This window comes from Patella vulgata, chromosome 5, assembly GCF_932274485.2.
Source record: "Patella vulgata chromosome 5, xgPatVulg1.2, whole genome shotgun sequence".
Lineage (NCBI taxonomy): Eukaryota > Metazoa > Mollusca > Gastropoda > Patellidae > Patella > Patella vulgata.
In genome coordinates this window covers 56,779,025-56,802,579 of record NC_065883.2, presented here as the reverse complement: position 1 = coordinate 56,802,579, position 23,555 = coordinate 56,779,025, and the positions used below count along the sequence as shown (strand labels likewise).

General features: G+C 33.6%; 2 protein-coding genes across 2 annotated transcripts in view; both read left to right on the top strand.

Moving 5' to 3' along the window:
* Positions 1–38: 38 nt before the first annotated feature.
* Positions 39–23,555, top strand: part of LOC126821808 (TALPID3 protein) — a 39,728-nt gene continuing 16,211 nt past the window's right edge. Inside the window, exons 1-8 of the mRNA XM_050550309.2 lie at positions 39–185; positions 1,939–2,358; positions 3,013–3,155; positions 4,621–4,763; positions 5,062–5,245; positions 5,543–5,716; positions 6,015–6,543; positions 6,661–6,757. Coding sequence (XP_050406266.2) covers positions 1,962–2,358; positions 3,013–3,155; positions 4,621–4,763; positions 5,062–5,245; positions 5,543–5,716; positions 6,015–6,543; positions 6,661–6,757 — 1,667 coding nt within the window. The 5' untranslated portion in view covers positions 39–185; positions 1,939–1,961. The remainder of the gene's footprint in view (positions 186–1,938; positions 2,359–3,012; positions 3,156–4,620; positions 4,764–5,061; positions 5,246–5,542; positions 5,717–6,014; positions 6,544–6,660; positions 6,758–23,555) is intronic.
* On the top strand, positions 7,868–14,744 carry LOC126821809 (probable E3 ubiquitin-protein ligase IRF2BPL). Its single transcript, XM_050550311.2, has one exon. It carries the CDS (start codon positions 8,167–8,169, stop codon positions 10,051–10,053), a length of 1,887 nt encoding a protein of 628 aa, XP_050406268.2. The 5' UTR covers positions 7,868–8,166; the 3' UTR covers positions 10,054–14,744.

Genomic DNA, 23,555 nt, shown 5'->3' with positions numbered 1-23,555 from the left:
GTTAATCGAGATTTGTTATTATTTGAGGGAAACTTGTACAAACTTGACAATTTCAAAATGATGAAAATTAAAACATCATCAATAATAGTCTTGAAATTCGTGTAAAGTTTTATTTAACCTTTGTGTGATTAGCCCCGTTTCAGAGAACATAATCCATATCATTATGGCGTCTTTTACCAGTCAGTGTAAGTGGAAATACAGTCATTACAGAATTTAAAGTCTGTTCTGTAACACAGGAACAGTAGTCAGTAGGTAGGCTACATGCATGGAGAGTGACAACCGAATGACGAATGACGAATGACAAGAAATTTCTAAACAATGACTTCTCCCCTTAGGACAACACAATTAAATGAGCTAAATCGCTATTATTTGCGACCAAGAGATTGACATAAATGGGTCGCAACGCATATTATAATGTAATATGAATGTCAATGTACAATTGTACAGTATATGATGAATCATGACCTGATTTTACATTCCATCTTTACTCTAATTTCAAATCAGTTATGTTTGGCAAAATACGCGAGAAATCTCAATCGAATGGCAATCTCTAGCGTCTGGTTATTCCAGTGTACACCAATAGTATTTATTGCGCATATGCTCTCCAGATAAGAATATGGTGTTACCGTTTGACATGACTTGTGGAATATGTCTAGCCTCGTTTTTCGAGTCCCTTGTAACAAATGAGTTGGAGGCTTAGGTACACAGGTTTAATAAATATGGTGTTATCAGTGGCGACCTAGAGGCCCCCCCCCCCCCCCCCCCAATGAAATTTTTATTATTTATGACCAGTCTATCGAGAAGTAGAAACTGAAATGATAAACCGACTTTGTTATTTTCCTGTTTAAATATTAAGTCAAGTATGATAACATAACTTTGTTTAATTATAAGGAACAAATTGTGGATTGGTTAAATTGACAAAGGTTCAGTTGAAGAATGACAAAGACAATGACACAGGATCACCCAATATATGGCAGGTTCACCAGGCTAATGACCAAAAGAATGACATGTTCACCAGACGAATGGCAAAGAGAATGCCACAGGTTCACCATATGAATGACAAATAGAATGATAGAGCCCCAGAAAAGGAATGACAAAGACAATGCCACAGGCTAAATAGATGAATAATAAACATGACAGCAGTTCACATGATAAACCATATATGCCATTATTGGTGTCATTTCTTTTATGAGTCTGTCATTCATCTAATTAACCTTATCATTCTCTTTATTATTCACCTAATGAACCTCTGTCATTCTCTTTATTATTCACCCAATGAACCTGTCATTCTCTTTATTATTCACCTGATTAACCTTGTCATTCTCTTTATTATTCACCTAATGAACCTGTCATTCTCTTTGTTATTCACCTGATTAACCTTGTCATTTTCTTTATTATTCACCTAAGGAACCTTTGTCATTCTCTTTATTATTCACCTGGTGTGATTTTTAGGCCGTTGTCACAGCAGCCTCTCTGAATATGTCAGATCTATATGCAGTGTAAAAAATTAGAATCATTAAAACCAGTAGATTGCAACAGTAGTAACAGTTGTTAATATCAGACCAAAAAGGCTAAAACATGTAAAAGAAAATATCTTGTGCAAAATAATAATTATAAACAAAATTCTTTGAAATTATGTAATCAGTATCTTTCTCTCAAAAAAATTATATGATCATTGCCTCACTGATCACTAACTATAAAAAATGTTTAACAGCAGAGAGAGTCAATTAAAGCATTTACATGCTTTGATTATTATACCATATCTGAAGCACCATAATATAACCTTTTAAAATCATAATTCTATTGTATTTAGATGATGTACTGGGAGTTATGTTTTAGCCAATAAAGCTGTCGTAGTGAATGAATGACTGTATAAAGATTGAATACAGGAGACCTTTGACTTTATTTGTACTTTTTATTTTATTTTTATTTGTTTAGGTTAATCTGCTGACCATAAAAATATGGAGAAACCAAAGAGTGCATTACTGGATATGCTGTCCGTGACAAATACAGCCGTTAACTCTATTGGTAGATCTCCAACTTACAAAGAGTCTGATGTAACAAGCCAATCATCTAGTGTAAGCCAGGACTCTTGCAAGGAATCTGTAGGAAGTACGACAGCTAGCGAGGTTTTAATTTCTTCAACTTACATGCGTAAAACAGAAACTACAAAGAATCATACAACTAAATCAGATCCCCAAGTATCCCATGGATCTAAGCCAGCTAATATGGATGAGAAATTTGAAAGACTTAAAGGAGAAAAGAACAGATTATTAAAGATGTTGAGTTGTAGTGATTATGATATTGAAGAAGAAACCGATGAAGCAGAAAAAAATCGAGGCAGCCAACATGTTGAAAGTAAATAATTACTGCATATTGTTATTTTGTTAAAGGCACATATAATGCCAAAACTCAGTTATGTCATTATTTATAAATTATAACCCTTCCAAAGTCGCATCATCCTAATCATGGGGGGTGGGTGGGGGAAATAGATGTGTGTCCTCTAGCAGATACAAACATCAACAGTGAAAAAGAGGGGAACCTCAGACCTGAACAAATCTTACTTAAACCTAGTTCTAGTAATTTCAAAGGCCATGGCTCAAAACTTGGGCTAAGTATCGTTTAAACCTTGGTTCTCCCAGAAGCTTAATTGCTACTTACTATCAAATTATCTTGCATAACGGGGGGTTCCCTTTTTATAAAAATACAAAATGGATTTATTCCATTTAAATTTTAAAGTTCAGTAGAAATCATGTGTGATACAATTTTAGAGAAATAAACAAAGAAATCAACACTATGTTATGTCTAACAATAATACTCCTGCTACCAATAAAATTTAAAATTAGCTTTCTATTTTATTGGTAGCAGGAGTATTACTGTTAAACATTACATTGATTGCCATCCCTTCAGGACATAATAATATGTTTTTATTATTTGGTAATTTTTACAAAAATATTATGTATAATAGACCTGGACAGTCACAGACACAGATTTTTTATATTTTTATTTCAGATGCCAATGACAGCATCATCACAGTACCAGGTAGAATAACAAATACTAATACTAGAATAACAGATTCACCACAACAATCAGATAATGATCAATATTTTACAACTAATGTACAAAGAACAAAAAATATCAAGAATTCCAAACAGGTTAGACAAATACAAAACTCAACGATTTTATGGTATGACGTGCCACAGAGTTTCGTTCTCGGTCCTTTATTATTTACTACATACACAACATCTTTAGGAAATGTCATTTGTAAACACGGTCTTAACTACCATCTGTATGCAGACGACACTCAAATTTATATAGCTTTCGAGCCCTCTTCCGAACCATCTAAGATATGCAAACTTGAGGCCTGTTTATCAGATATTTGTAAATAGATGAACGCAAATTTATTAAAACTCAGCGATGACAAAACAGAAATAATGAAAGTCGGCAGCAGGCAGCAACTGATAAAATCTAAAACACAAAATTATCAAATTGGCAATATCTCTATTACTCCAACAGATTCTGTAAAAAATCTTGGTGTTTATTTTGACTCTAATCTGGACATGAATAAACAAATTTCGGCCATGTGTAAAAGTATTAATTTTCAGATTTATAAAATTGGAAAAATTAGATCGTTCATTGATTGTGACACGACTATGGTTACATCAAAACTCGACTACTGTAATTCACTTTTGTACAATCTACCTGGAAATAAAATTAAATGACTTCAAAATAAAGTAGATCGTATAATAACCAAGACTAAATCAAATAAACATAATATGACACCAATTCTGAAAGATCTCAACTGGCTTACAGCCCATCAACGTATCAATTTTAAAATACTGTCTATTATGTATTCTGCTCTAATTGACGATTCTTCACCTCAATACCTTAGACACCTTCTCAACACCAATAAAACTTGCAGAACCCTTTGATCACAATCAGACGACCTCTTAATTAAGCCTTTTTCAAAAACCAACTCCAGTGATAGATCTTTCACCGTCGGTGCTCCGAAGTTATGGAAACCAAAAGCGCAAATTCTATTAAAGGTTTTAAAAAGTATCTCAAAACCGAACTTTTTAATCAAATATACAACTGATTGAATACGGTTCTAGCTATGTTTTTGTCAGACTTTTACCATGTCTACTAAATAGTGTTCTCTATTTTTTATTTATGTCTTTTTTATGGATTAATGTGTTGTAATTTTATATTAGTTGTACTTATTTAAAACGCGCGAGAGCAGCTGACTGAGTTGCATTGTCGGCGCTATATAAATTAATTATTATTATTATTAAATATTTCTGGTCTTCAACTTGAAGAGATTCACAGTGGTCATTTGGTTTGAATCACAGTCTGTGACACTGAGAATGGCTGGCTGGGAAAAGTTTAGACAATTGCAATTCATGGAAGTGTAGTCAGTAACTCTGCTGCCCTGGCAGACATATACAGATTGATATATGTAGTGTTGAAAGATGCCTGAGCAGTTGAATTTTGTTAGGAAATCCTAGAGGTAATGCTGCTGCTTTGTGAATTTTGTATAGATCTACATTGACAGTGCATGAATCCAGGTTTTTGAAATTTGTAATCGCATCTAATTTTTAAAATTTGTTTTTCTCTTTTCAGTTATTAGATTTCCATTCAGAATTAGCTTCGGGTGCTTCATCAGAAAGATCAGAAAAATCTTCAAGTGTTCAAGATGATGTGTATATTCAAAAATTTCACCTTTCGGATAAAGAAAAGTCTTTAAAACAGGCTCTTGGAAAGAGGTGTGTATTTTCCTACAGATTAACGACATGTTGATTCATAGTTTCCTAATTTAATTAACTATTGCAAACCAGTAAAATACTTTATAATTTAGCATTAAGTAGATAAGTGAGTAATAACAATAACTGGTGTTAAGTTTTCATTTTGACAGATTATAAATTTCAAAGTGTAGTCTAGGGGAGATTACTCCATCACTGTAGCGACCACATTGTTGGAAAAATTTAAACCATGTACCTGCCCTGTAACAAAAAAATATTTTCATGTTGAGTGTTAAATAATTGAAATATTTGTTATCTAAAGATCAAGTCAGTCTGTACCAGTAAAGAGAGTTATACAACCTAAATATATAGAGAAAACCATTAAAGAAACTGTAACAATACGTAAAGATGAGGTGGATACCAGAAATAATGGTATTACTGATGGTAATCTGGCAGCTACTGTTGCGGCATCAGCTGCTGCTGCTGTGGCTCATCCATTTTTTCAGGTATTTTTACAAAGATGTGCTTTTAATAGAATATATCTACTTCTTTAACAGTAATTAGGTATAAATTATCTGCAGACCAAAATTTTCAACAAAAAAAGTGTCTAGCAACATAAATAGATTCTTCTAGTTAATTAATAAATTGGTTAAGATCACAAAAAAGCTAAACCAGTTTCATCTTCAGAATTCATGGAGATGCTGTGAAAGAATTCCTTCTTGGAATGAATGCTACGTGTATCACAACATTAGAGGGAAAAAAACATTTTTATTTTCTAGACGTTTAATGCGACAAATTTTCAGTTTCAGAAAGAGTTTGAAGAAAAGCTAAGTAAAGCTTATGGGAAGGTAAAAGATATTTCCTCATCTCCTTCAAGTAATGACAGAATTTCTGAATTGGAGAAAAAAGTCAGTGCGCTAAATGAACAAAGACTGGATCATATAGAAAAACTACAAGAATATCAAATGGGAATACAGGTAATTAAAATCTACAACATATGGCCGAATTTCTGGATTATTGCTAACTTATTATAGTTATGGTATGGAATTAATGTCTGTAAGCATAAGTCAGAGTTAAAATCTATGAATTTATTGGTTACTCTCAAAACCAAACTAAAAATATTGTCTATTTCAGGTTTAATGTTCCATAATCTATAATAAGTTTTCTATTTTTAGTAATAGAAGGAAGGCTCATTGCACTTCTACAATTTTATTCATCAATTTAATTACATAACTAACTCTGTAATATTAATTGAAGTCTTTTATTTTTACAAAGGCGCAATTACTGTGCTTACCATGTAAACAAAGACCTTGTGAAAATACCCAGTCGACACAACAAGAACCCTATGAAAACCTCAGGTCAGATTCAACTCAGAATAGACCTTACGAGTTGGCACAAAAAAGACCTTATGGAAAAATGAGTTCACAATTGGAACAAGAAAAATCTGATGAAAATATTATATCTCGATCCACACAAGAAAGACCCTATGGAAATAATTTGGTCGAGTCGAAACCTGTAATCCCAGTTGTAGAACGGAAAAGTTCCCCAGGTAGATGTTCACCAGTCCGAAAATCTCCTCCTAAAGTTAGTGCACCTAAAGTAAATCCTCGAAAAAGGTCCCCACCAAGACAAGAAGTTAAGTATTTTCCAGTAAAAAGAAAAGATCCAAAGAGGAAGCCACAAACTGTTAGATATGAAGAGAAAGATGACACTTTGTTATCCACACCTGCTCATAGAACAAGAATACCCACACCTACCGCTTATATAGATGATCCTAAACATAAACTGGACCCTAGACTCAGAAGTGAGTTATATTTTTCTATAATCTGTGCTAATTTTCATAAATATTAAAACATAATGCTTTTATATTATTTGGTAGAAATATCTGTATTTAAATTTATGCATATTTTTAATTTTAAAGATGGTGGTTTATTGGAAGAAATATTAGATAGAAACATAACTCCTCAAAGAGACTCAACATTTTCTGTACCAGATTATCCCAGAATGGCATATAACAGGTAATATTCATACACAAGTAGAAATTATTTATACATCCATGCACATACTTTAACGAAATGAAATAGGAATTAATGGCCTACTTTTCGGCACCAAACAGGCTTATGAAGGACATACGCCATGCAGTGTGGCATAAGGGAAATTTTGTCGGGACAGTGGTATTTCTGCTTACTCTTGATCGATTTCCAATTTCAAAGGTTCTTTTACATGTACGCAAACAAGTACAGATAGAGATAACAGCCAAAATATATCTTTATCAGAAATAAATCTCAAAAAATATATTTGTTCAGTTTTTGTAATGTTCTGCTCCAATAATATGGGGGCCAATATATTTGATGGCAGGGGTTGCAGAAATACAACACTGACCAAGAAAGTCTATAATATGATATCTTAATTCCAAATAATGCATTAATAGGACGCCTGAAATTCAAAATGATTTTTGATGCTCAGTACACAGACACAGTTACATAAATTAGACAATGTACACTGCCATTTAAATATAAATGTTGGGTACCAAAGATGTGAATTCATGTGTCAGAATCTCGTGTTTGTGTAACCCTTTTAAAAGTAAGATCCTAAGGTTTTCTTTTTAAATTTGTGGTTAAATTTCATTTTTTGGAGTTATTCATAAACCAAATTAAATTAACATATAGACTGAAAATGCCAAGAATTATAGTTGCAAAAAACTTGCAATAGTCGGAATAGCGTACCCATAAAATATCTTGGACATTATGTTACATGTAATTGCCATGCAAAAGTCTTTGCATGTCTTGAAATAAATAATGAAAAATAATTATGATCATCAACTCAATGTTTCATAATTGTTTAAAATGACTGCATATGTAATTTTTCGATGGGATAATTCATCTTCAGAAGAACAATTATTTATTTCAATATACAAAGAATCAATATAATCCATGCATATTAAATACGGAAAAATCAACGGTTAAGATTTTACAGATTTTTTATTTGCTTCTAGAAATTAACATTTTCTTTCAAATTATTTGATTTCCAAATAGCTTCTAGAAATTCACATTTTCTTTCAAATTATTTGATTTCCAAATAGCCTGACTAATAATTGATTTGGGTATTGCGTGATCGCACGGCACATTATAATTTCCTAACGGTACACGAGGGAGAAAAATATGACTCGGTAGACCGATTGCATATTATTGCGCATGCGTATCATCAATAACTAACGCCGGATATTCATGTCAAATTATCATCAGTGCAAGAAATTGTACTTAATGTCATGTCCTGGAATGAATGTGGTCGTACAAAAAAAGAGCACCTTATTTGAAGGTTAATAGCGAAATCACGCATGTATCAACATTAGATGAAACAACAGGACGCGTACCGTTTGTTGCACTGAATTACACTGGACTGGCCACACTGACAGAGTAGTAATAGTATGGCCATGCCTCACCGTTCACAGCGACAACATTGTTACCTGTGCGATCTGCCACGAACTCCATGGGCAATGCTACATGATTTTTCCGAGGCTGTCTGTCGAGGTTGTGTCAACTACGAGGGACCGGACAGAATTGAAATGGTGATTGATGCTGCACGCCAAATGAAACGGTCTCACGGAGTTCAGGAAATGTATCCCAAATATTTGGGTTCAGTGAGTGCAGTGTATGGAACTAGAGTAGGGACAAGTGCTAGTGGCAGTAGTACGAGTGGTACACCAGGCCCTGGAGGACCAATTAATTCTTCTGAGAATAATTATAACATGGATCCTCCTTCACTTAGAATACATCAAGGACATGTACCAACATCACCCGAGAGATATTCAGTACATGATTTAAGACAAGTTAGAAATATGACAGAAATTCCTGGCAGTGCAGTTCGTCTGGCAAATGGCTCCATGAGCCACAACATACATGATCATCATATGTCTGAAATACATCGTGTCAACACAGTGGTGCCCCGTAATACAGGAATGGCCATTCATTCAATAAGAACTGGACAAGTACCATCCCTCCCAGTAAGAGGTATTATGGCATCGCATGCTCTAATGTCAAAAAGAGTTGAATCTGAAGAAGATGAAAGTTCTGGACATTCAAACACAGAAGACGGTGGAGTAGGTAGTTCCAAAAACAGCAGTGGGGAAGATCAGAGCATGGCAAGACCGGTAATAGTGAAAGAAACAATAGGGGTATTAATGTCTTGTGCTCCCTTTAAAGTTCGATTTAAGAAAGAACATACCTTAACCGGAAGAGTTTTTGCATTTGATGCGTGTGCCAAACCTGGCTTTAATCATGAAATGAAAATTTTTATTGAATACCCCCTTGGTTCTAGCAGTATTTACAGCAGTGCATATGGTGTGGTAAAACAGATGTATCAAGACAGTATGAAAGATTTCGGAAAAACTTTGTCATCAGGATTGAAATATTTAGAATATGAGATGAAGCCTGGAGGAGGTGACTGGAGGTTATTGGCCGAATTGTTTACAGAAGGTCTGCGCAACTTTAAAGAAATGCCTAAGAGAGAAATGCTACCGGCACCGTATCACGACAACAGTCTACCACCATTGCCAAGTCTATCAGCTTTGGCTAGAATATCTGTTCCAATGATACAAAGCAGTAAATCTGATGGATTGTCTCGTAAAAGGAAAGCTTCTCCAGGGATGGATGGGGATGGAAGTTCAAAGTTAAAGGATGATCATAAACGCCACATGTGGTTGGCAACATCAAGTGAGGATCAAAAGTATAATGCAACAACTGTTGCATATAGTTCTGGCATTTCGAGTTCCACATCAGTATCACCGAATGGTCACATGCCCACTTCTCCAGATACTGGCATACCTCCTAATGGTTCATCTCCAATGGCAGCCTTAATGACTGTTACAAGGAATTTAACTAAGAGCAATTCTTCTGGTAGTAACAGCGATGGACATAATTCATTACAGTCAGCTCAAAACAGTGGACAATCACATGTGCACTCATTGCCCACAATGGGGCCTGTATCGGATGCAGGCATTGGCAGTACCATGCCTGAGTCTACAGTGTCAAACCTTGATGCATTGCGCTGTACATTATGTGAAGAAAGACTAGAAGATACACATTTTGTTCAGTGTCCATCAGTCATTGAGCACAAATTCTGTTTCCCATGCTCTAAAGACAGTATAAAACGTCAAGGTGCTGGGGCAGAGGTTTATTGTCCTAGCAATAAAAAATGTCCATTGGCAGGCTCCAATGTCCCCTGGGCCTTTATGCCTGGTGAAATTGTTACAATTCTAGGTGAAAATTATGGGGAGGTAAAAGTTAAAAAAGAACATGATGCCATTGATGGTTGAAAATATTCTTTAGAACATGGATGTTAATACAATATGAACAAGTTCATGGTTACCAACCCATAACCAGATACAGTGCATTGTGATATCGGTAAAATACATGTTTAACGTTAGATGGTGATGTACAACACAAGTTATAGTAAACTCTATATGTAAATGTACATGAATACACAGCTAAAATGGTAAAGAATGAAAGGAAATGTATTTTACTTGCTATAAGTTTACATACATATGTATTTCTGTAAATATTTTTTTCAGTTGAATGTTCAATCAACATTCAATGATTTATTATTATAATTTCATACATTGTACTACTATTGTAGAATAACTAAATATTATAAGATTAAGCTTTAAAAGGTCATACACGACATATACTTTTCATAGCAAACTGTAATCCTCCTTTATCCACTCTAAGGTACATGTGTAAACTTTAATCTGCATGTTTACAAGTTACTAATATTCTTTTATTTTAATTTTGATAGAATTTTAGAATTCAATCGTCCTGGGTTTTGGAGGTTTTTTTTCCTTTTCATAACTTGTTTCTAAAATCTAAAAATATTGTGGTGAATGCTACATGATTCAACTTTTAGAAAATTGCTAGGTACAGTACATGTATGTTGAAGCATTACCAAAAAATGTAAGAATGAATGCTTATGGAGTGAATCAATCAAAATTTATTCCATTTGTCATTGTTCATAACTGTAAATTGTGTGCATATAGTTACTCTTTCTGTTCTTGACAGTAGCCCGTCTTCATTAGCCCAGTCAGTGCATAACAAACAGTAGGGTCTTATTCTCCATTTCATTTCTTGACAATGGAGTCCTGAACACATTTGAATTTTTTCTAAAAGTTGATTCAAGTAGCTGTCATGTTTATCATATATTGACCATCTTCTTTACAGCAAAGATGTAGCAGTACACTTTAGTTTGCATCCCATTATGTGTGCCAAATATGCACCCCAACACACACTTGTTGTTTATTTAGGCCTACAATGTTTCTATTAAGCCATTTGAAGGTTTATAACAGAGATTAATCACGCCAGGGCAGATTCTAATAACATCACTACATTGTAGGTCAGCATATATGTAGATTAGACTAGTTAAACATTGGTCAGAAAACATATTTAGCTTGACGGAGTGCAGGTTATGAGAAATCGATCTGTGACAAATAATCCTTGGTGTGTGTTGCCCCTAATGAATTTAAATTTAAAAGAATTTTTCCAAAATCAAATCCAAAATGTGGCACTATACATATTCAATCAATCTCTGGGGTCTTCAGGTGGCCGTCAAATGTCTGCCAATAAGATATGATAAATACAAATGATATTGAATTGTATGAATAAGCTTATAGTTTGTTTGTACATAAATAAATGAGTAATTTTATTTGGTTGTATTTTGCACTATTTTGTAGGCTAGGATGTTACATGTACATGTATAGTACAGTATTATTAGTGCATGTATACATGTATGTACAGGTTAAGTTTAACAAGGTTTCTATTTATTAATTACATTGTTACATTGTACTTTTTAAGAATCTTTATATTTTTTCATGTCAAAGCCTATCTTTGCTTTAAACAATATCTTTAAAGTTTAATAGAAATACCAAATATTTTTTTTTTTAATTTGTATTATGGGTAAATAGAGGTGCATATATATACTGGTAATTTATAAACCAAAGATCAGAAACCTTATAAGATTATTTATTAGGAAACTAAAAATATAACACTCGTTTAAACAGGGGGTCCAATATTAAATTGCAAAAGTGCATATCTTAGTATATTTTCGTTTTAAATTGATAACTAAAGTGTATGTTATATATTGTTAACAATCTTTGTCTTTGAAAGGTAAATATTATTTATCTACTCTGTTAAACTTTGGTGCATGTATTTGATTGACTAAAAAAAGGAAGGTTTAAGTATGCAGAACAAATGCCAAAATGTGATGAAATTTTCAATTCATCAAATCTTTGTAATTATTGAATGGAATTGAGAAATTTTTAGACTGATATTTCTCACTATTTCTAATAACGTTCAGAGACTTTAACGGATAATGTAACTCATAATTTGAGGAATTTCATTGTTATTTGTAGGATATAGTATTTCTTCACAAAAGTAACACAGCTTCAGTCTTCAGATGATTTCACAGGACTAGATTAATGCTTTCTCAGAACGTGACACTGCTCCTTTTATAAATTTTAATGTATTTCTTTGATTTCTTATAGTTTAAGTATGACTAGGAGGCAGAAGGCATACTTTTTTGTTGAGTTTGATTTATATTTGTTTTGTTTTTTTAGCTTGCGCACAATTTACTGTCTGTTCCAGGAGATACATGTACTTGCCATTTCTTCAATTTTTAATTAAAATGTCTAAAACTTAGTTACATAAGTGGAATTATCATCTCTTTGCTTTCTGAATGGGAACTAATTTCAGATCAAGCTATGTAACCTTTCTCCAATGAAAAATCATTGTTTGTTTACATTGTGGTACTGAAGATCAGCCATGTTTGACCTAGTTCTTCCTTATCAGTTATGTGAAACTGTAAGTTAAGATATTATGCAAAATTTACACTTTATCCCAAATGTTACCCTGTCAATAAGTGTTATGTGGGGAACATTTTGGTAGCAATGCATTACTATGAATATCTATGATCCAATGAACTGCGAGGAATATTAAAATGCAGGTAACCCCAAAAGATATTGCTGTTGTAAGAATGCATGTATTTAATGCATGTTAAAAATAGACGCGAAATGACCATTTATCAAGACATATTGACGTGGTACAATGAGCAGTTTCTGCGAAATAAGCAAAGTGGAAACAGAACAAAAAATAATAATATTAATCTGAACAAAAACAATAGTGTTTCACACAAGCTTCACAGTGTGAAACCCTAATAAGTATTTCTGCTGTAAAACAATTGGGTGAATTTTCCTTCATTACATAGTTACAGTGTATAACCGAATGCACCAGATTTATAGATCCCTGCCTACCCTTTATGCGATATGCAAGTGTCCCATTTTACGCAGACGCAGTCGTAATGTTTATGTTCTGAGAATGGGACAATGTTGAAACATGTAAAATTTATAGGAGAATAATGGATTTTGTTGAACTTCTACGTGGTAAGGCTCAACGAAGAAAGCAAGGGGTTGGCAATTCCAGGTGTGTCACTAAGTTTTTGCCATTTAAATTAAAAATTGAAGAAATGACAAGCAATTTTTGAGTCATAGTATCACCTGGAATAGAAAGTAATTATGTTACTGCTGACCTACATTTTCATTATGTGGACGAACTGGATTCGTCTGAATAAGCACAACCCTGTTCCTTAATTTCAGTGAAATTTTCCATTTAAAGGATCCAAGTATCACCCACAATCTTCAACATTGGAAACACAACTTATTGGTCAATTTAAATCATAATTGATGTTGTCTTATCGGAAAAGATGGGCTTTCGAGTGCCATTAGTTATGAAGCGACTCTATGAACGAGGCTAAACTTACCCCACAGGGGAATACTACTAATGTAGACTGGAACAACCAGACGTCCAAAAATGTCATTTAATTTGGACTTTTCGCTTATTTCACTGAACTTAACTGATTAGAAATTACAGTAAAAAACAGAAACGATTAAATGTAAATCAGTTTATATACATTTATAATGCATTATTATATGCGTTTCAAACCATTTGTGTCCATTTCTAGGTGCCAAAGAATTGCGATTTAACTCCTTTAAACATACATTATGCAAGAGCTAAATCTGTCTATTGCAGGTCTTTCTTTAGGCCTGAAATGTTATCTAAATTATTAATTAGACATTAATTAACCTATCCAGACCATAATCAATTCTAGATGGCATTGCTAGCCAGCGATCTTTAGTGGATTGTAAGCCGATTTACTGCATAACCTTCCTTCACGATTTAACAATTAAATGGATAATCGAGACTATGCTGTGATCGTACTGACTTTAGTAATGATCGAGCCTCGGCGGAAATTTCAATCGCTTAGTTCTTGGTTCATAGTGGATCAATTTGAATGAAATTTTCAGAAAATTGCCTTTACATTATCTAGTTTTTAGCTATTATATGAGAACTGCCAACTCGTTATCGAATCTCCCATAATGTATCTTTAAGTAAGATTAAATCTTAGTATTACTATTCTCTGCTTACTGTTTAAAGTACAGTGGCTAAACGACTTCGACTTATTGAATCGGATAGATGGAATGAATTATTTTGATAAGTAATGTGACTCACAAGAATACATATTCCAAAAGCAATGGTAACAAGCAATATCAGCTCATTAATTATTCAAGGTTTATTAGAATAATCCTAATGGCTGATACTGTTTATTGTACCTCAAAGTTGATTTAGAAACCAGGCCATACACAGGAGAAGATAATTGATAATAAACAAACACCATATTACCATTAAAAGTGTAGTAGTGATTAAATGAGCTGATAATGCTTGTAACCATTGCTTCAGAAATATGATAACAACAGCTAATAACCTCTGGTCTATTATTGTTTCAAGTTACCAATTTTCACCATTCAAACAATGGATTGACACAGATAATTTTGTTGAATACAATATATCAATCATTGAGTGTTGTTCATATTTATTATTATATGTAATTGACATTTAAAATTATAGACAACAGTTTGTATGATTAGATCTTGGCAAATAAATTGTTTTGTTGTTATGAATATTGCACTGATCTTTAAGGTTATATGTGAATTCTCAATATGCAAGATGTTGTTATACGCCCACATTTTCATGTAGACGTATTATGCCGTCGCCCCTGTCAGTCCGGACGTCCATAGTTTGTTTGTGGACACTCTACAGGTCACAATTTTTATCTGATTTTTATCTGATATTTGCATGTATCGGACCATAAGGAGGCAGACCACCATTAATTTCCCCATTGACTTCAATGTTAAGTCTGGTCTCTTTGCCCACCTCCAACTTTTCCACAAATTTTCGTTGGGCTGAATGTTTTTCACTACAGACAGAGGAACAAATGGTCATATATCATGTCTTTGCACTAAAATTTTTATGAGGTTGACCACCAAAATTTAGAGATACACAGACTTGAAGAAGCATACTAAAAACATGTAACTAGTTGCTGTACATATCACAGTAGCCAACCTGATAACCCTGTTATCCTTCCGCCTTAAAATCATGAATATTTACCAAAACCTGGCAGAAAATGTTAATTCAAACCCTCTTCGTCCATTCTAGACCAAAAAATCAACAAAAATGGGCATGCAAAAGGGGAGAAAGGAGAGAGAGAGAATTGCTATAAATAGACGAACTACAATTCGTGGGTACCAAGATGGTGAAATTTAATGGTGGTCTGCCTCCTATATGGTTTTATAAGTTTATATATCATCAAAATTCTTTTCTTTATAGCTTCACATTTATTTATTGCAACATTATTATAATACAGAATCAAAAAAAAAATTACTGCAGAAATGGTGACCCTTTAAAGTTATGTACTGTTTTGTATACCGGATTGCAGCTCAGGTCCATGGGCCTTTTGTTTTAGAATTGAGGATTCTTTCTTAATTTTGTCGAAATGTGAGTTCTGCGAAAAGATTTATAGAGTTTCATACAAGTCACATCAAAAATATTCAAAATATTGGAATATTTTTCAAAAATTGACTTTTACCTTTTTCTACAAAATGGTCCATTTTTGACACTTTGTATGCCTCAAAATGCTCAATATTTCCCTATTTCTGGGAAAGTCTGAGATGAAAGGCATTTATTTCTAGAAAACTTGGCCGTATACAGGAAGACAAGCTGCAAATTTGTTACATTGAAGGTAACTGTAAGGAACTATAGTGAAACCTGTAAGCCCAACCCCTAAAAATGGTGGTGTGGTAACAAATCCCACTTGTGTCCAATATGTTGATGGAATATGGCTAAAAGCCATGTTCTTCTATCCCTGGCTTATATACATACATATAAACACAGTTAGTTATAAGAAGTATGAATTATTTATTAAAATATGGATTGATAAATGTAAAATAAATGCTGTATTTAGGTGACAACCAGCCACTCTAATAAAAGTAAAAGGGTCGCAAAGCACTATTTTTTTTTTTAAAATGGGAATATTTCAGTTTTTAAAATACTTTAACAATCAGAGGTATCCTTGAAATTACATAGTGTAAATATTATGTGGAAGCAAGTTGTTTTAATCTTTACATCAATGTCCTGACAAAATGGGATGGAAAAAGGGAGTTCTGACATAATTCATAGCATAAAAGGGGTATGAAAAGGCTATTAATTAATATTTTATTGCCCTGTAAGTGCCACATTTTAAAAGATCACGACAAATAATAGATTTACATCCAAAATGTAAAACATTAAGCTGCAAAAAACACATCTACTACATATCCATTTTGGGGTGTGGACTCATTTGGAAGAAATGTCATAGGATCACATGTTTTGCCATAAACAAAAAGTCTTAGAAATCCTTGAAATCTTGTATGTAACTATTTGTTTGTGTCAAATAAAATGCTTGGTTACAATTCAAGCACATAATCCAATTACTGCTAATTTGGCGTCAACAAATGATCAATTGAATATCCAAATATCATGTTCAAGAAAAGGGGTGGGGTGGGGAGGGTGAGCCAGTCTAAATGAAATGAAGACAGAAATTTTCCTGCAAACACATAGATTTTACTTTCTCGAGAAGGGAAATGCAACAATTTCAGGTTTTGAAAGATTAAAATTGTGTTAAGCCAGAGGAAAACAGCAGCAAAATGCAGTTCACTCATGTTTTGAAAATTCTAACACACCTAAGCAAAACATAATTAGACTAAATTTCTTAATTTTTAAATTTTTGACAAACACATGAATACTTTTTCAATATCTGATAAACACATGGATCCTTTCCAAGTTATTTAACAATGAAAATAAAGACATGCAAGACATTTTGGTTCATTTTACAACAGATGAATAATTAAAATTTTGACAGCAATATTGGGGGTAATCTGAAGAATTTCAGACAATTTATCATGATTTTTAGGCAAAATTGAGTGAAATTATAATACTTTTTTCCCCGTCTAACCTTTATGATGCAGAAAAAGTAAAAATCATACATTAAATTATTTTCCACTAATTTTGAAAAGTAAATAAACACTGAAAATCACAAAATTTTGACTAAAATCAAAATTTCACCTCCCAAATTTGTCAAATATTTTTAAGTTTTACCATTTCACTTTTTTTACTATCAAAATGCCATATATCACATTTTCTGACAATTTGGAGATCATATCAAATTTAGGCCTTTCATCCACTGTCAGGTTGTTTCCATACAGGAGGCAGACCACCATTGATTTCCCCATTGACTTCAATGTTAATTCTGGCCTCTTTGCCCACCTCCAACTTTTCCCCAATATTTCGTTGGGCTGAATGCTTTTCACTACAGACAGAGGAACAAATGGTCATGTCTTTGCACTAAAATTTGTATGAGGTTGACCACCAAAATTTTGAGATACCTCAAAATCATGAATATTTACCAAAACCTGGCAGAAAATATTAATTCAAACCCTCTTCGTCCATTCTAGACCAAAAAATCAATAAAAATTGGCATGCAAAAGGGGAGAAAAGAGAGAGAGAAAGAATTGCTATAAATAGACGAACCCCACAATTCGTGGGTGAGATGGTGAAATTTAATGGTGGTCTGCCTCCATAACTTCATGGATTATGGCCCCAGATTGTACGAAAAAATCATGTTTTTAGTTTGTGGACTCTACAGAGGTCACAATTTCCATCCTATTTTGAGGAAACTTGATATGGATGTTTATAAGCCAAAGATCTTGGTTCCTTTCGGATCGTAACTTCCTGAATTATGCCCCCTGATTGTACGAAAAATCACATTTTCAGCTTGTGGTCCCTCTAGAGGTCAAAATTGTTATCCGATTAAAAAAAAATAACGTTTGAATATCACGGTTATCCGGTTTTAAAAACCATTTTAATATATCACCATTCCACCATAATGAATGTTATGTTCGGGAAAATCGAAATGAAACTGCCCGACAAAATTGCCGCTCTTTGTGCGCAAATTGTGTAAAAGTATGTAATATGTAGGTTGTTGTCCCGCTAGAGGTCACAATTATTATCTGATTTAAAAAAACGTTCGAATATATTGTGCATATCAGACCATAACTTCCTGGATTATGGCCCCTGATTATACGAAAAATCGTGTTTTTTAGCGTGTGGATTCTCTAAAGGTCACAATTTTTATTTGATTTTTAAAAGCTTACAATTTTTATCCGATTTTGATGAAATAAGATACATCTTTATATCCCAGAGATCTCAGTCCCTTTCAATATTTGCGCATTTCAGACCATAACTTTATGGATTATGACCACTTTTGATTTTAGCTTGTTCGCTGTCCATCTCTTGTAAAATTTGGGCATATCTTGCCTGCCAACCGCTGGTTTTTATACACCCACATTTTTATGTTTTAGATATAAGACAAATGCTTATCAGTCTGCCATTCTACAAATGAAAGTTTTTTAGAATTTTGGGTAAAACAGATAATAATGCTAACAAAATAATTTATCATTTTCACTCAAGAAATTGAGTAGCTTTACTCCCACAAGCCACAGTAATTCTTTTTGCCTCTTTGGATTAAGATGAGTGACAGTGGCCCTCTGTCAAATCATATTTTCTTTATCTGAACTACTCTGCCATGATCATTTGACTGTCATTGAATTATTCGTAAGTTTTAAAATTTTATCTTTCTCTCAATAGTGGTTTCCCCTTGTCAGTGCTGCAGGATGGAGGGCCTGAAGAGGACAGCTGTCTAGTCCTTCAGATGGGACGAAAAACCGAGGTCCCGTGTACAAATTGGAGTGCACGTAAAAGATCCCTTGGCAGTTGGAATTTGATATAAGAGTAGGCCGTAGCGCCGCTGCCCGGGCAAAATTTCCTTCATAGCACACTGTATGGCGTATGTCCGTCTTCATTAGCCCAGTTTAGGAGCAAAACAGTAGGACGTTAAACCCCATTTCTTTTCATTTCATTTTCTCTCAATATTGATATAAGGAACAAAGAAATGATTATGTTTTCATAGGTCCACATTCATAAGGTGGAATGCCGTCGCCCCTGTCTGTGTGTGTGTGTCCGTCTGTATTTATGTATGCGAGTCGTCTACAGGCTGCAATTCTTAACTAATTGTCTTGAAACTTTACATACCTATTTCTTATACCTTAAGGATGATCCCTATTGTTTTGGGTGAATGCCTGACCCCCAGGAGTAGAGCCATGTCCATTTTTTGTATTTGTTTGTTTGTCGTCCACAGGCCACATTTCTTAGCAGATTCACTTCACACTTTGCATACTTATTCCTTATACCCTAACGTTTATCACTCGTGTTTTTGGTGCATGCCCAACCCCCAGAGGCAGAGCCACGCTCATTTTCGTTTTGTGTGTCTGTGTGTTGCATGCAGGCGCAATTCTTAATCGTCTGAAAAACTTTTCATACTTATTCCTTATACCTTAGGGATGACCTCACATATTTTTGGTGCATGCCACACCCAATTTTTCTGTGTGTCGCCTACAGGACGCAGTTCTTAACAGATCCTTTTGAAACTTTACCTACTTTTTCCTTATACCCTAAGGATGATCCCTATTGTTTATGGTGAAGTTAAGTATGTTCTGATTGTCATGTCTATATGTTTATAGACTGTGTTCGAGTGAATGGAGTGTACAGCCATTTGCTCTCGACATAGTTCTATGTGATAATGTTCATGTACCGCTGATGTTGAAGTAAGTAGGGTTGTGCTTGTTTTAGACATTTGGTGGTGCAGGATAACAATGTAATTGTTTCGGTTTAAAAAAAGAAAAAAAAAAAAATTGTAAATGATTAGGTCAAAGGGTTAGTTTACTGATGGTTTAAGACATTTGGTGGTGCAGGATAACAATGTAATTGTTTTGGTTTAAAAAAAAAAGGGTTAGATTACTGATGGTGAAAATTAATGTTAAAATAATAATTTAATTGTTTTGGCAGAATTATAAATTTACTCAACTTTCAATCTCTGTTTATGAGAAGTATCTTTGATTCAGAAATACAAAACTTTGCACATAGTTTCTTATTGATGTATTTGATGCATTAAAACATAGATGATCAAAGCAACAAAAGTTCTATAAAGGGCTATATTTTAGTTAAAATAAGGCGAACAATTTTAAATCAATTCTTAACTTCAGTCTGAGAATGCTTTGTGAACTTGGGACCTGGTGATTAACTTGAGAATCCTTACTAATAAGAAAAAGTAAGTTTTCATTATTGAGACTACGGTAGCTGAAACAGACCAATGGAAATCCAAGATGATGAACAGCAGAATTTAAAAGTGAAAACTGAACTTTATAAATTAAAAGTGCTGTGTTATAGTGTTTTGAAATTAGGACACTTGAATCAATGAACATTTAGATTTTAGTTGTGTTTGGCAGTGTCAATCGTTATAGGACTGAACTTTTATCATTATAATTAATTATAATTAAGTATTGTAATGTAATCTATGCTTGTAACGAACTGATGCATTGTTATCCCTGGTAGATAAACGTCTTAGCGGCAGAGATTAATAAGAAAATACACAACGTGAACAGAAGTCCCAAGAAGAGATAAAAAAACAAAAATAACCAGAGACAATACTAGAGGATCGCAAGTCTATTAAAATAGGAAGCAGAGGAGAGAGTATGCGTCACACGTCGGATGTGGGGAGTTTTTCCGTCTCTCCACATCTAACCAGCAACCCATAGCGATGCATATCACCACACATCCCAAAAAGAGTGAAATATAAACTAATTTGAAAGCAAGTATTGATTAACAATTTTTTACTTTAAAAACAAATATGAAGAAAAGGAGAAAATTGACCCGTTATCAAAAGATGTGACCATTTGTTACTTACTACCGTTTGTCAGATTTTTGGTCCCTACCATGTCAAATCAGTTCAGCATTATAAGAATCTTATAATAATTTCTTTCAATGGTTGGAAACTTAAGTTAATGATGCATATTATATATACTACAATAGGGCTTCACTATCTTGCTTGCTTTTGTGGGGAGTCATGCATACAGCCAGTGCTGTAATTTGAAACCTGTATTATGAGAACTTCACTATATGGTGAAGCACATGAGTATTAAATAAATGTATTCTCAAAAGTAAGTTGGCTTTGTATAGATATACATATATACCAGAAAATATTTCTTCCTCTTCTTAAAATAAACATGCAGATGAAGGGATTACTTCTTCACAGTTTGTGTAGGTTTAGGTAACATTGATTTACTTTTAATTACAATTCTTTACTAGTTCATGACCATGCATGAAGTCTCGTAAATAAGGCTAGATAAATATGGTAGTTGGAGAAGCATACACTCTGAATAATAATGGTGTTGTAAATTAAGATTCTGTCTGTGCTACAACATGAGCTTGTACGTGAGATGAAATTTGATAAGTTGGTTGTCTAGGTGTAATAAGATTGAAGTATGTATAAAGGGTACATGTATTGATAAGAACCTAGTTATATATCAACTCATTGATCGGTTGATATTGATTAAGCCTTAAAGTTATTCTGGTCACACTCAAAAGTATATCACATTTAATATGTAAATATACACATGAGCTATTTGTACTATTGGTGTCAATAGCAAGAACACCGGGTCCATATCCCCTTCACTTTATGATAGGGCAAACAATATGACCTTCATGACTTAATGCATTTCTTAACATTTTGAATGTTAAAGTTTGTAAACACAATAAAAGAAATATTTCTCACTTTGTGGGATTGTAAATAGGAGCACAATAAAATGTTAATGGTAGATTTTAGAGTAATCATTTTAGAGTTAATGCATTTCTTAACATTTTGAATGTTAAAGTTTGTTAACACAATAAAAGAAATATTTCTCACTTTGTGGGATTGTAAATAGGAGCACAATAAAATGTTAATGGTAGATTTTAGAGTTATCACTCTATTTGCCTTCAAATTCATGATACCTTTTGAACATCATGCAGGATAAACTTGATGGTGTGGGATTGTTCGTTGCTGTTCACTATGTAATGTGGTCAGATATTGTTGTCATCCTATTTATTCATCACTTTGTTGTCCGAAGTTATCATCTGATCGACTTGAAATTTATACACAGTGTATATGTTCATGACGCAAGGCAGTCAATTATTAGCTGAGAAAGTTCATTGGGATTTTCTGGTATGGTTCCCCCTTGTCAGTGGTGCAGGACGGAGTTCCTGGCAATGTCTAGTCGCAGGGATGGTGTGATAATCTGAAGTCCCGTGTATACATTGGTGTGCACATAAAAGAACCCTTGAAAGTTGGAATTCAAAATAAGAGTAAGTCATTGTGCCACTGTCTGGGCAAAATGTCCCTTAAACTAATAGCACACTGTATGGCATATCCCTGTCTTCATTAGCCCTGTCGGTGCAGAACAGTAGGACGTTAAAGCAATTTCATTTCAAATGGTCCAATTACCTACAAAAGAATAAATTATGACAACTTTTGTGGACTACTTGGATGATTTAGGTTCTTATAAACACTTATTTATTGACGAAAGTAATCAATTGAATGATGCATATTCACCCAAATCCAGTGTGACCTGAAAGATATTTAAAAATGGAAATTGATTCAGAGATATGGAAGGTTTTTTTTTTGCTCTCTCAAGCTTGACTGCATCATTATTGCTGAGCTTAAACCAAGACAATAAAATGTATTTCGAAATCTTGTTTGTTCATGTGAGGTTGAAATTTTGTTTTGTTTGGCATAATGCAATACCATTGTCAAATGTAACATAATCCAATTACATGTATACTCATCCATTGCCAACGCAATGAACTATAGTTCCTTTTAATGCCAGTTTGATTGTTTGTTATTACATCCATAGGCAAATGTATTTGAAGATCTGCCTTAAATTTATTCTTGCTACCAAACTAGAACAACGTACCATTTGTTATAGACATTTATTGTAATTTAGAATATAATTAAACATTCTGAATGCATTTGTTCATGCCAGAAAAATGTATGTATAAATAATACACAAATATTTTCCGGGCTCAAATACTTGGTATGCAATAGTAGAAAGCTTTAAAGAGGCTTCATCTTTCTCATAATTGTCTTAGCTATAAAATTTTGACAGATGTGACGCAAATACGGGGGGCAAGTAGTTCTTGGTGTGGACATATGTATCAGTTTTGAACTGATAGCCTCTCAGTGTCGCATCTTATAACAACTTGTATTTGGCTGAGTATCTGTCACCACTTACTATTACAATAAATAACAATGTTTCACAAAAACCTTTACTGGTATTTTAAAATTACATATTCTATCGCATGTAAAACTAAGGGGGCTGGGTGACTGAATAATTGAACATGTGTGCTTTAGATCAGAAGGTCTAGCATTGAGTCAAGTGGCTTGGTTTTAATTCTTCGCTTGTACGTAACAAGGAATAGGGTTGCTGTCCAACTATGTACAAGTGAATTATTGAAATAAAAAAATTGAACC

What these genes read in the sequence shown, in the direction of transcription:
- LOC126821809 (XM_050550311.2), top strand. Translation starts at nt 8,167, where the DNA reads ATGGCCATGCCTCACCGTTCACAGCGACAACATTGTTACCTGTGCGAT.